This window comes from Trachurus japonicus, chromosome 8 (assembly GCF_045865225.1).
Source record: "Trachurus japonicus isolate A0001 chromosome 8, Traja_1.0".
Lineage (NCBI taxonomy): Eukaryota > Metazoa > Chordata > Actinopteri > Carangiformes > Carangidae > Trachurus > Trachurus japonicus.
The window spans coordinates 33,823,115-33,836,103 of NC_140914.1; the positions used below are offsets into that span (position 1 = coordinate 33,823,115).

A 12,989-nucleotide genomic window follows, 5' to 3' on the forward strand; every position below is an offset into this window, starting at 1 on the left:
GAACATTAGGGAAAGGGGGGAGGGGGCAATGGCAGGGGGAGTGGGGGGGCTGAAGGGTTTGCAATGAGAGCGTGTGCTTGCGTCTCTGTGTGTGTGAGTACATGTCCGTGTGCCTGTGCCGATGGATGCGATACAGTTAAACAGAAAAAAGAAGTAATCAATTTGCAAGAGTTTGTTAAAGCTGTTAGCTGGACTGTAACAGAAGCACATCTCCTACAACATTATCAGTGTGTGTAACTGCTTGTGTGTACCTCTGTAAGCCTTCATGTACGTACGTCCAAGAATGAAACTGGCAGAGACGCACCGGACCGTGCTGCCCTCTGTATGTTGTCTGACATGATGTTGCTTGGGCGGGGAGGGTGGGGGGGTGGGGGGGGGACTAAACTGACAAATAAGTATCTGGTTATTCTGTTCACTTTGTACCTGCCCTCATCTCTTCTTCTCTGGTGGCTGCACATAACAGCCGCCAGTCACTCACAACCCTTTGCAAACACCATGCCTGCCTGTGTCTAGGTTGCTCAAATGTGCAGCTTTTTATTTTCTTTTTTTGTTTCTGTGCGTTGCTTCTGGTGCTAATTAACACTACCCAGAAAAATCAACTGTGCAACTTCAACATCTGACTTTAAGTTTCTGATCTATTTTTAAAAAAAATCTTCCGTTAGGATCTTAAAAACACAAACCTGAGCAGCGACAGGTCATTCAGCTTAAAATCTCCTCCGTTTTTTTTTTTTTTTTTTTTTAACTGTCAGTAGATGAAAAGGCTGCAACTAAACTGATTTGAAACTTATGGTGGAAGGTTTGTGGTGAGCTCTCTGCATTATACCTAAAATATATTCTTTCCCCACTTTACCAGAATGAGGACCACACTACATGAACTACATAACCAAAATGATTAAAACCCCATACATTTAACATTTTAGCTGTTGGATGCATTTTTTTGCAGGCAGATCTGTGTGCTGCTCGGTGAGGAGTAAAAAAAACATCTGCGTGTGGCTTTAGCAGCGTCTCACCCAGACCATCAGATGACTTTCTCTCTTCTACTGGCTTATCAGATTACTACATTGTACTACCATGCCTACAACAGCACATTTCTTGCCTTGTGTCGTTGATTTCAGACACTTAAAAAAAACCTTAAGGGAAACAAGAGGGAACCAAATCATCTGGAATTTCTGTTAAAATCATGTAGTGGTGTGTGGATGACTGGCGTTTAATGTACCTTTCATCTGGCCAAATGTAGTCTCAAATTTAACTCCGAATCTAGTGAAACTTAAGATCAAGATCTGAATTAAAAATGACATAAAATTGACTCACCTGTGATTTTGTAAATTTTCTGGCACCTGGTGTGCATCCGTTGAAAAACGCTTCAAGTCGGCTCAACTTAAAAGTTTATTTCAAGCGGTGCGGTGGTGGGACCACAGACATAATTTTATTAACAGATGAATCACAACAGGCACAGGTTCACCTTCACCAGAACTTACAGATAAAATGACTTCACAAACATGAAACAACACAAGAGATGCACAGTGATCATAAATCACACTTACAGGAGCATTAACGCAAATCCAAATTCTTAATTCGGCCACTAGATGGAGCCAGTGGCGGAGCATATTAGATAGAAACAAGTGGGCGTCTCTACCCTCCCCTATACATGTTAGGCTTCATGGTATTTAAAAATCAGCTGTTGGAGAGAGAGCAGCTTCGTTTGGTGATAAGAAGAACAAGTTCTCTAGTGTAGGACATGAGGAGAAAAAACATGCAGGTTTTCTGTAACATTATAAGACTCCTCCTCCCTCCTCCCTTACCTCTGAATGAACGTGCGATTGGGGAAAAGAAATAAATCATCGTGCACAACAACGGCAACAACTACAACTTCCTCCTACAAATGCACGATCGTCGGTGTGACGTGCACGTCACTGTAACCGTAGTAACTCACACACACATACACGCGTCTGTAGAGAAGCAGCCTCTCTGTTTTCCAAAACTACGGAGTGGCCCGCGTTAATGTGCCCTTAAAATCATTTTGCGTTAACGCATTAATAACGCTGAGAGGACAGCTGAAGAAAGACACATGGACGTGGAGACAAAGTGTCCTACCGAGCGATTCAGTGACTGTAAGCAGCCTAACACTGCTACATTACAATTTACTAGGCTATTGCATTTTTCCGATTTGGAGGTCGGATCTTTCTCAGTTCCAAGTGCAATCGAACGCAGCAGGCGCCGCGCTGGGCCGGCTTGTGTCATAACAAAGACAAATTCTGCATTTGCCCCACGGACACTACACTGTTGGCTATTTTCTTTGTAAATTCGACCTATCTTTTGCATATTTCAGCTTATTTTATGCTATTACTTCTGTATTTGCGATAATGCTCCTTTAAGTTTTACTCATTTTATAAACGTGCCACTCTTTAGAACTCATTCTGCCTCCAACCATGGACTATGAGACCAGTGCTTAGTGTCAACAAATACAGTGGAAGATTAGTGTATCAGTATCAAGGCTACATTGTGCATAATGAGGTTCAGCTACTCACAAACCAGCTAATGAGAATGAATTGATCAGTGAGGAGCAGGTCTAATCCATTATCACCAGGGGTGCAGTTCCCAGGGGGGGCGGGGGGGACATGTCCCCCCCAATTTCTGAAAAACATGATTTGCCCCCCCCCCCCAATAAAAATACCCTAAATTATTAAAAATTTAACAAAAGTATTTTTAGACTTAACATTTTAGATGTGAATCTAAAATGTTGGAACAAATAATGTTTGACAAATATATCTCTGACTCCATATTCCATCTCTGGTCTCCTCCACCACGATGCAAATGAATGGTTTTCTTACACAGACGCTGATGACATCAGCAGGCTTTAAAAAAACGAACCCCTCAATCTTAGGGCCTCATATTTTGATATTCATCCATATCAATTAATCATGTTTAAATTAGTCCCATACACTGGGAAAAAAGGAAGATGGTGAGAAGAATTGGGGATCTGGGAGGGTCGGAGGGAGGAGAAAGATAAGAACGTGAGTAGACATCACATATCCGAGACCCTTAAGATTATGATTTACTAATATAACAGTTAAGTAAGCAGTGATACGTGCTGTTGGCTGTTTAGGACAAATAAACAAAAAAGGTAAGCACTGTAAATGAGTCCCTGTGCAGTAGCCTACTTTTTGAATGATCTGGCGAGCCTCTACAAAGTTGTGATTTATGGGAGCATGGTATGAGTTGCATATGGGCAAAAAAAAAAAATCACTTTTGTGCCCCCCCCCCCCCCCAATCTTGACATCGGATCTGCACCCATGATCATCACCATCATACTGTATGTGCACAGATGGCCTGACTGTCCACTACAAGCTTCCTGCTGGCCTGGTTGTGTGTGTGTGTGTGTGTGTGATGGGAGAGTGTGGTAACCTCTATTGAGGGTCACTGTGGGTCCATGAACAGACGTTAACTGTACAAGAAAACAAACCGTCTCCAGTATGATTGTGTGTGTGTGATGGCAGTTTTACAGGAAACTGTCCAACAGCATCAACATGATCTTAGTGCTACATTAAATATCAGCAGTCTTCAGGCCTTTGACTCTTTTTGCCTCAATTAGCAGCAGCATCATCTATCTGTGTGTAGGTCAGCTGCTCAGTACTCACCTCCAGTCTCACTGTTCCGGCCTGCAGTGGATGAGATGCATGGAAAACCTGCCACTGTCACAATGACATCACATGTACACCTGGTAAAGTTTCCAGTTCACCAGACATACACCGGCTTTGCAGATCCCATGAGTAAGAACACCTGAAGAGTAACAAGTCATTTCTGTCTGGAAAATTATTAATTACCTCCATCTTGAATGACTAGTGGACCACATCATGAAAACAACTGAGAATACATTAATTATTGATAGGTAAACCAAAATTATAATACATTGTTTATGCATAACATTTTATTCTGAAAAAAAAATAGCTCAGCCTATTTCCGTAGGGCGTTTTTATTTTCATCAATTCCCCCTTTGACCCAGCTAGTTACCAATTTAAAGGAGCTATTTGCTTTGAAGGGATAGTTCACCCAAAATTGAAAATTCACTCATTATCTACTCACCCTCATGTGGACTAAGGGCTGGGAGAGGTTTCAGAGTCCTCCGTGGCTTCTCTGAGTTACAGGGGGTCTCGGCATAGCAGTGCATGTCCATATAACGGTTGCAAATGGATACCAACTGTCTTTCGTAACAAAAAGACACACCAAAAAACATCCAGATACTTCCATGCTGCTCGTATGTAATGTCCGTCTTGTATTGAAGCCCCGAAATGCGAAATTGTCCCGAAAAAAATTAAATAAGTCTATTTTTCAAGCTTGTTTGTAGCGGAAGCTCCTCTTCCCGGTTCGTCAAATTTGGATGAACCAGGGTCTGTCCTCTTCCCAGTTCGTCCAAATTTGACGAACCAGGAAGAGGAGCTTCGAGAAGCTTCCGCTACAAAACAAGCTTGAAAAATAGACTTATTTAATTTTTTTCAGGACAATTTCGCATTTCGGGGCTTCAATACAAGACGGACATTACATACGAGCAGCATGGAGGTATTTGGATGTTTTTTGGTGTGTCTTTTTGTTACGAAGACAGTTGGTATCCATTTGCAGCCGTCATATGGACATGCACTGCTACGCCTAGACCCCCTGTAACTCAGAGAAGGCACGGATAACTCTGAAACTTATCCCAGCCCTTAGTCCACATGAGGGTGAGTAGATAATGAGAAATTATGAAATTTCAATTTTGGGTGAACTATCCCTTTAATGCCACTGCTACATACCTAATGTTAGCATTAGCATTAATTGTTGCGAGTTCAGAGCCAAACCTCATCCCTTTTCTCACCAACACCAATGTTAACTCCTAATTCCCTGTGCCTCACCCATTAGAACTTGAGTGGCTAAACGGCCACTAGCTTGTGGTTCACTGTGTGGTGCTTTGGTGCTGGACAGGTGAGTAGTAGTAGTAGTGCACTGTGGTTGATCAGATCTTCTTGCCTTGCTGATGTGACCTATGAGTCTCAAATGTAACAGCAACCAAGGCTACCAAGGACCATAATCACAACAGCTAGCTCAAAGATGATCACCTGAGAGCACGTGTCCTCATAGAGTTTGTACTGAACTCCTTCACATGATCATTTTACCTGTTTATATTAAAAAAAAATATTGATTGATGCTGCTTTACAACTGAATTACATTCCTCAATAACATTCCTCGTATAATTTGAGATGCTTTATTTATAAATTAGCCAGTAGCTAGGCTACTCCAACATATTTCACAAGGGAAATAGGCTCTTGTATGCTAATGTCTCCTTTATTTGAAACTTAATTTTACTTATATTGTATAAACCAATACAATTCTGTTTGCGGGGTGAAAGTTAATTTTTTTTTTTACCCAAATATTTCTAACCTGTTAACTAACCCCTCAGAGTGACCTTGTGACCCCTTTGGAGGGGCCTGGCCCCTAGGTTGGTAACCATTGGACTAAACACTGTACAAAGTATTATTTAATGTCACATATAATCATGTCTGGGACAGCAGAAAGCATTTTTTTCCTGCTGTAGCTGTATTGAGTAGCTCTACTTTTGATATTTTAGATATGTTTACTCCAGATGGATTTAAATGCAATACTTTGAAATGTATTGTTGTATTGATGCAAACATGTCCATGCTTGAGGCACAGGCAGCTTGTCCATCACTGATATGACATAGTAATAACCACAGATGACATGAGCATGATACAGTCAAGAACATCCTTTTATTCAATCAAGTAAAGGTGTTGCTCTTTTCAAACTGTTTTTATTATTATTATGGAAAAGAAACTGTAATTAACACATGCATTTCACCATGGGCTCTGGGAGGTGCGTCTGAGGGTTGGATGCTGCTCTAAGGAGAGGAGGAGGAAGAGGAGGAGGAGGGGGGCACTCATTGTGGGAGGGGGCACAGGCCAGAGACGAGGGGATAGGCCGGCCAGGGGCCTCAGTCTACACATCTCTAAACACGGCCCAGCGTCCTACAAAACGTGTTAAAAACAAACAAAGGAATTTTTTTTGTTTTTTGTAAAAAGAAAGAAAACAAAATGGCGGACGGTTTGGCCACAGGGTCCAACTGGGCTCTTTGAACAGTGCAGGGGCAGGTACTGACAAACCACACACACACTCTCACACACATGCACACACACACACACACACACACACACACACACTCACACACTGCTCCGTGCAACCTGTTCCTCTCTGATATGGCTTCTCAACTGTGGCGCTTTCATTTGTCAAAGGCTAGATAGATAATACTGCTGCTGGCTTCATTTGTTTGATGAAGGAAATTAAAAATTGCATATATTGAATTATTTTTTTATAATCTTTTTGCAGGACCAAAAAAAAAAAAACTAAACAAAAAAACAACTAATCACTTGATTTTGCTGGTGGAGTTTCAAGGTGCTTTCTCCTCAAGTCACCCAGGTCTGCTCACTTTACAGCTTTTGGAACCATATCACTTTGGTCAATGGTGGTGGATCAATACAACATTTTGAAACAAAGCGTAACATTTCTAGTGATTGTGCTAAATCTGAGCCTCTCAGTCTCCGCGCTGTGGAACCAGTCCGCTTTATAAGGTGCTTTGAGTTATTTTTGTTTCATTTTTTTTCCTTTTTTTTCTCTTTTTTTTTTAAATAGCTGGTCTCATTCAACCACTAGAAAGGTGCATAATTGAAGGTCTCGACGCAGCGTCTTAGCGCTGCCTAAGATATGCAGTAACAATGACAAAAAGTAATCAAAAAAGCAAATCCAAATTCAATTATAAAAAAAATAAATAGATAGAAACAAGGATTACAAACAAACCTGCCTATACTAGCAGTCCTACTGGTCATCTCCCTCGCCAAAGACCAAAACCAAAAAGTTCCCATGAGTGCTTTCATCCCTCCGCCCTGGTTCATTAGTCGCTGACTGCTCCCAGAGGGGAAACCTGTTTCTTTGCCCTGTAACCAGCCCCTGACCTCAGACCAGCCCAGAGCCCCGTGGTGTAACTTGTTCACTTACATTAGCTGTTGAATGGAGAAGCTGAAGAAGATGGGTATGGTAATACAATGTGAAGCGTACAGACAAGAATAACATGTGAGCTAACTGCATTCTGCTCAGACAAAAAAATCTTTGCGTATTCTTTTTTTTTTTTTTTGATTTTTTTTTTTAACCCCGCCGTTCAGAGAAAGGGAGAAAGGAGAAAAGGAGGGAGGGGAGGAAGGAGAAGGTTACGCAGCTACAGACTACTCCAGTGTCCAAGATAGACAGAAGACAAGATACAGAGGAAGAGAAGCAAGACAGAAAATATCTTCTTTTTTTTGTCTTTTTGCAGCTTTTCTTAATTATTCAACAATAAAAAGAGGAACTAAATCACACCAATTTCCTTTAGTACTATGTATACTGCTTTAAAAAGCTTGAAGAAGAGGAAGAGAAAGATATAGAAGTATGAAGGAGGGGACTTTTTTTTCTTTTGAGATGGGCACTCAGGATTACAAGATGGAATCTGTGAACAAAAGGCACTTTTTAGGGACAACCTTTAAGATGCTCTGAGTCTATAACACTACATCACCAAACAAATATTTATAATCATTTACAGTGGGAGATGGAGATTGGGAGGAGGAGGGGAGAGGGGTGAGGGGGACTGGAGAGAGGGGGGGTGGGGCTCACATTCTTATTGAACTGATGACAGCATCCCTCTGAGGTCGCCAATTCCCTCTCGCCGAACCAACCAGACATCGACACCAAATGAAAACTAAAATAAATCTCACCAGACATCGCTCAGGAATTTTTGTTCTTTTGTTTCTCTTGGAAATGGGAATCCATATTTGTGCATCTCCCAAATCGGGGAAGATCTTGTCTATGTCCCACGTTAGGTTCACTTATTGTTGGATAAAAGATAGGACAGTCTGGGAAAAGATGTTTTTTTTTCTCCCCTCAGTGACTGTCCCTCTGCTGTGGTGTAAAGGTTGGGGGGGAAAAATGCCTTTTGTCACAACAACCTTTTCGTACAATGAACCCCTCCCCCCTTGGTAAATACAAAAAGAGAAATAGAATAATGCATGTTTTCCTAAAATTTGCTTTTATGATAACACTTAATTTTTTCGTTTATTATTATTTATGTATAATAGAGACTGAATGTACTTTATTCTTTACGAAAGCACCAGTTTTCATAGTGATATATATTTTATGAGTTGCAAAATTGTTCCTTCAGCCCTCCCACATTTTGAAATAAAATCATTAGAAATGAAAATTCTTTAAAAAAAAAAAGTAATAATGAAAGAAAAAAGAAAACAAAAGGAAAATTAAAAACAGTTTCCTCAAACTTACTTACAAAGACTGGGACACCCTTATATTTAGAGTCCTAGAGCACATGGACTTGAAAAACAAACAAAAGAAAAAAAAAACAAAAGAAAAAAATGTTGAGGGTTTTCCCTCTTTTCTCGTGACACCCTCAAACAATTGCTAACAAACAAACACAATTCCTCTACCAAGGCATTGCACATGGCTCAATCAACATACATCATTTAGTTTCAAGAACAATACTTCCCATCAGAACAAGAAAGAAAACAACAAAACCTAATCTGTTCTTTTTTTTTAAATCCTCAACTACATTTTCATCACTGTCTATGTATCTATTGTGTTTTGCCATGGATTTTCCTTTTCTGTCATTTAATGCGAGTGGTGGGTTTAGAGACTGGTACTTTAGCTCAAATCAGCAGTTTTTGAGATGCATCCTATGACTGTGCGATGTACGCCATGCTTCAAAAAATAACTAGACTGCCACAGAGCTTATCTTGCAAATAAAAAAAAATGTATATATCTATAAATATATATGTGTATTATATATAAAGATGCTTGCAATTATCTAGTGAGCTGTCACCATTTTTTTCCCCTCTCCTGACATAAAATTTTCACCATTCACTATAGCTTATATGTGAGAAAAAGAACCTGAATTCATGTTTGACAAATTGCATAATGGGAATACAGAGGCACTTCCATAGATTAGAAAAGAAATCACCTTAGCCATCATTAACGTCTTACTCAGCGGAGCTAGTTCTCTCTACGAAGCTGATGAGATGGTCGCCAGTCATTGGCCAACTATGTTGTGTTTCCCTGCAGTGAAGAACATGGCCAGGCAGTCCAGTTATTTTGTGAGGTTGGATGGATGATTTGAATTCAACTTTTAACAGGAGATAACTGAATCAGTCTGAATGTGTATGGGCTAATGATTTCAAACAATTAAAAGCATAAAGGCCTCCTCAGATTGTCTATGTTTAAGACTTCCCTTTAAATTCAGTCGGGCACTGGGGATGTGTTTGAGTTAATAGTGAGTGGGCTTTTTTTTTTTCTTTTTCTTTTTTTTTTTTAAGTCTGTGTGTTCAAAGAATTGGCGATCTGTGCTCTACAGGTGTGTTTCTATCCCAGTGATACATCCACTGATTTGGAATACTAAGTGGTGGTCGATCTACTGTAACTCTCTCGACAAAAACAAACTCACAAGGTTGGCTGGCATGATTGTTTTAGTGCAGTTTTGATCATCAGGGGCTCATCGGTTCACAATAGTTGGGGTGGGGGTGGGTGGGGGGGTGCTGGTGCATGTGTGTATATGTGTGTGTGTGCACGCATGTTTTTTTTTTTTTTGGGCGGGGGGGGGGGGGATTACCATAGCAACCCATATCCTTTTACCTGTGCACCTTCAAATACTGGGCACATGTGTGATCCTCGTACTGAAAACCCTCTCTGAAAAACAGCCAGATATGTCACATATTTCATTTTGCTCCACAGTGTGGCTCCCTCTGCTCTTGGAGCAGCGGCCCGTCTGGGAGTGTAAACAACAGGGTAAACTTTAGGGAGACAGAAAGAAGAGCTACTTTCTCTTTTACTCTGGGTCCCATCTTCAGCAACCTTCCCTCCACCGTTCTGCTTTTCCATCACTCTGGTATGACCATCACCAGTCAGCAGCTGGACCTGGGTTAAATAGGAGAAGCTTTTTTTTTTTTTTTTCTTGACCTGTGTGGTTGGGGCAGGTAGGTTCCCGGAAAATAGGCTTCCTGTGATTGTCAAAACTCTGCATTGTGTGGTCCTGCAGCACAGTGTGTGGCAAACGGGTTCATCTGGCACTGAGAACAAACAAACCATGTTCAAGTTCAAGTTTGACTTTTTGCAAAATACACACATTTACCCTCTTACTGGGAGTTAGATGAGAAGATGGATGCCACTCCTGTGCCTGAAGGAACTAAATGAAGCTATGGCCAGTTGATGCTCAGCATTATGACTGGAAACAGTGAAAGCATCTTTCCTGGCTCTGTCCAGTCAAGACAAGCCCAACCAAATGTTATCTGTAATAAATTGTTGTGCATTCTCTCTGAATCTGAGAAGCCCTCACAAAGATAATGCTTTGTCAAATAGTCTGAAAAACCAGCTAATGCAAGAGTATAAAGAGCGTATAAAGAGTTTCTTTTCAAAATAGACTTGTTTTCACACAGGTAAATGAAAACACACCTATTGTGTAATCTGTATAAAAACCCAAAGTCTAAAAACACAAATTAACCGTTTTATGAGGGTTAAGAGACAGAATATTTCTGGGCTGTGAAGAGCTGCCACGTCCCAAACACAACAAAAACGGCAGTTTGTCACTTTCAAACTCCAGGTTTTGTAAACAGGGCAATCTGCTTCCCTCTGTTTCCAGTCTTTAATAAGTTGTAGCTTCATATTTAGTGGACAGACAAAAGAGTATCGACTTTCTCCACCTGTAGCCCTCTGTAACAAAATGAATACGTGTATTTTCCAGAAAATACTGAACCTTTAAGTTTTTGCAACTACTATTTGATCCGGGTTAGCTAACCACCCTGCCTATGCCGCTTAAACATCCCACTGTGTTTCTCTATAAGGTGCTGTCATTCAAATATAAAACAATTATAAAATAGTACAAATCCAAAAGGAATAAATTCAAATAAGAGAACACACAAGAGAACAAAATCATTCATCTACATCACAAGAGGGCAAAAAGGGGAATCAATAGCTGCTGTCTATAGTCGTGAAAACTGTCGGTAATGATGTACACACGCTGGGTCTCAGTGTGTGTGTGTGTGTGTGTGTGTCTGTGTGTTGGTTTGGATGTCTAATCAAATAGGTAGACTTCACTGGGCTTTTACTGAATATGGAAAAAAATGAAAATATGATAACACAACACCACTACCTATAAATACTACAATCTAAACTGTGAGAGTGGGCAACTGTGTGTGTGTGTGTGTGTGTTTTTTTTCTCAATTGTACATAACATGCTGTGGTCATGGCACAGATTGTAGTGAGTGTGTTGTGCGGGGGGGGGGGGGGGGGGTGCGAGAAATGGGAGCGGAGGCCAATGATTTGTCGAACTGTCGAACTGAACGATGGGGGTTTTGAGGACACGTGAAGGCTTCTTGTACTTTGATTTTTCCTCTTTAAAACTCTTGATAGGCAAGTCTGGTTTACCTCCCCATGCCTTGTAGGTAAATAGTGCACATCGTTTAAGATTAGTGTTAATTGATTCAGCTTGTAGTGCAACCCTTAATCAAGAAATGTTTTGGCATGGTCTCTCTCTAGTTAGTAGTAAGGGTACAAAGAGGGGGGGGGGGGCTTTATAGAGTCAATGGTCATTCAGAGAGAGAGAGAGAAATGTTTGTCAATTTGATTTAGTTTTGGGTGATGACAGATATAACAGGAGCATGGACTGCAGCTTTCATTGGAGACCTAATTGTGTCTTTTGCTCTGATCAGGTTGTGGCTGGGCGTAGCTTTGTAGGTTGAAACGTTTTGTCTGGAAAATCTGGTTCTGTTGGACAGTTGATTTTCGTTTGCCATTCGATACACAATGCGTCTTCACAAAGTAGGAGAAGCTGACCGCTGTTTCCTCCTGCGCTGCTGCTGCTGTGTTGTGTTGTGCTGGTTCGGTGGGGTGTTGTGTTTGTTCAGGAGAGATGCCTGCGTGGTGCTGTTTGTCCTCTTACTCCCTTCCCTATATCCTGGCATCCGCTTGTCCATCCATTCATCTTTCCATCTATCCATCCTTTGTTTAAAACGGGTCCTCCCTCTGAGTGGGTAAGTGAGTCCAGAGTTCCTCCAAAAGTATCGTGCTGCTGCAATTTCCTTAGTTGCTTGGTTGTATTTTGTATCAGGTGAGACATACTGTCAGGGTCGGTGGGTGGGTGGCTGGGTGGGTTGGTTGGTTGGAGGACAATAGTTATCCTGTGGGTTGTTTCTCTGTTTTTCTATTTCCGATTGTAAAGAAAGAATTCTAGTTGCTGGTTTGTACACAGATCTTGTCAGAGGAACCAAGACTGCAAAAGAGAAAGAGGGACAGGGATGTGGAGGGGGAGATTACATTAATGTCACAACCAGACAGATTTGGTATAGGCAAGATAAATAAGACACCTCTGAATATAACAGCCAACTGCAATTTGGTGATTTTAAAGACAATGGCACAATGGACCAAAGCTTGGATGGACATCAAACCCTCTTGGGTCAATCATCAGTTGATCCATGGTGTTAGAACAGATTCTCAGCCATTCAGGTCATAATTTCTTGAAATTGTAGTGGAATCTATCTATTGTAGTGGAACTGCTGTGGCTTTTGACCAAGGTATTGGAAACATTGGAAAGGACCTAATGCTTCTCATAGGTTGATTAAAAAAAAAAAAAAAAAACACATACTTGCTTAACCAACATTAATTCATCCTCTGGGGAATATGAATATTTGTACATTACATACACATCTATTAAGAAATATTATATCAGGACAAACAACTGACACTTATTATTTAATCCCTAAAAATAACTCATACACTGTTGGCCTGGGCAGAATCATTGGCATCTCTGAATTCCAAGAACATGATTAAACCTATAAAAAATTAATAAGCGTCTTTTGAATAACCATAATATATTATTAGAAAGAGATTACATAAGAAAGGATATTTTTTGTAGCCACTCAGAA

At 40.7% G+C, this 12,989-nt stretch overlaps 1 protein-coding gene across 50 annotated transcripts in view; it reads right to left on the reverse strand.

Moving 5' to 3' along the window:
- Positions 1–11,963: 11,963 nt before the first annotated feature.
- Positions 11,964–12,989, reverse strand: part of nfixb (nuclear factor I/Xb) — a 145,699-nt gene continuing 144,673 nt past the window's right edge. For all 50 annotated transcript variants that reach the window (XM_085785283.1, XM_085785302.1, XM_085785309.1 and 47 more), the window contains one exon: positions 11,964–12,337. Coding sequence is in view for 19 of the 50 variants with exons in the window: in XM_085785277.1 (XP_085641403.1) it covers positions 12,323–12,337 (15 nt within the window). In the remaining 31 variants the exon portion in view is untranslated. The remainder of the gene's footprint in view (positions 12,338–12,989) is intronic.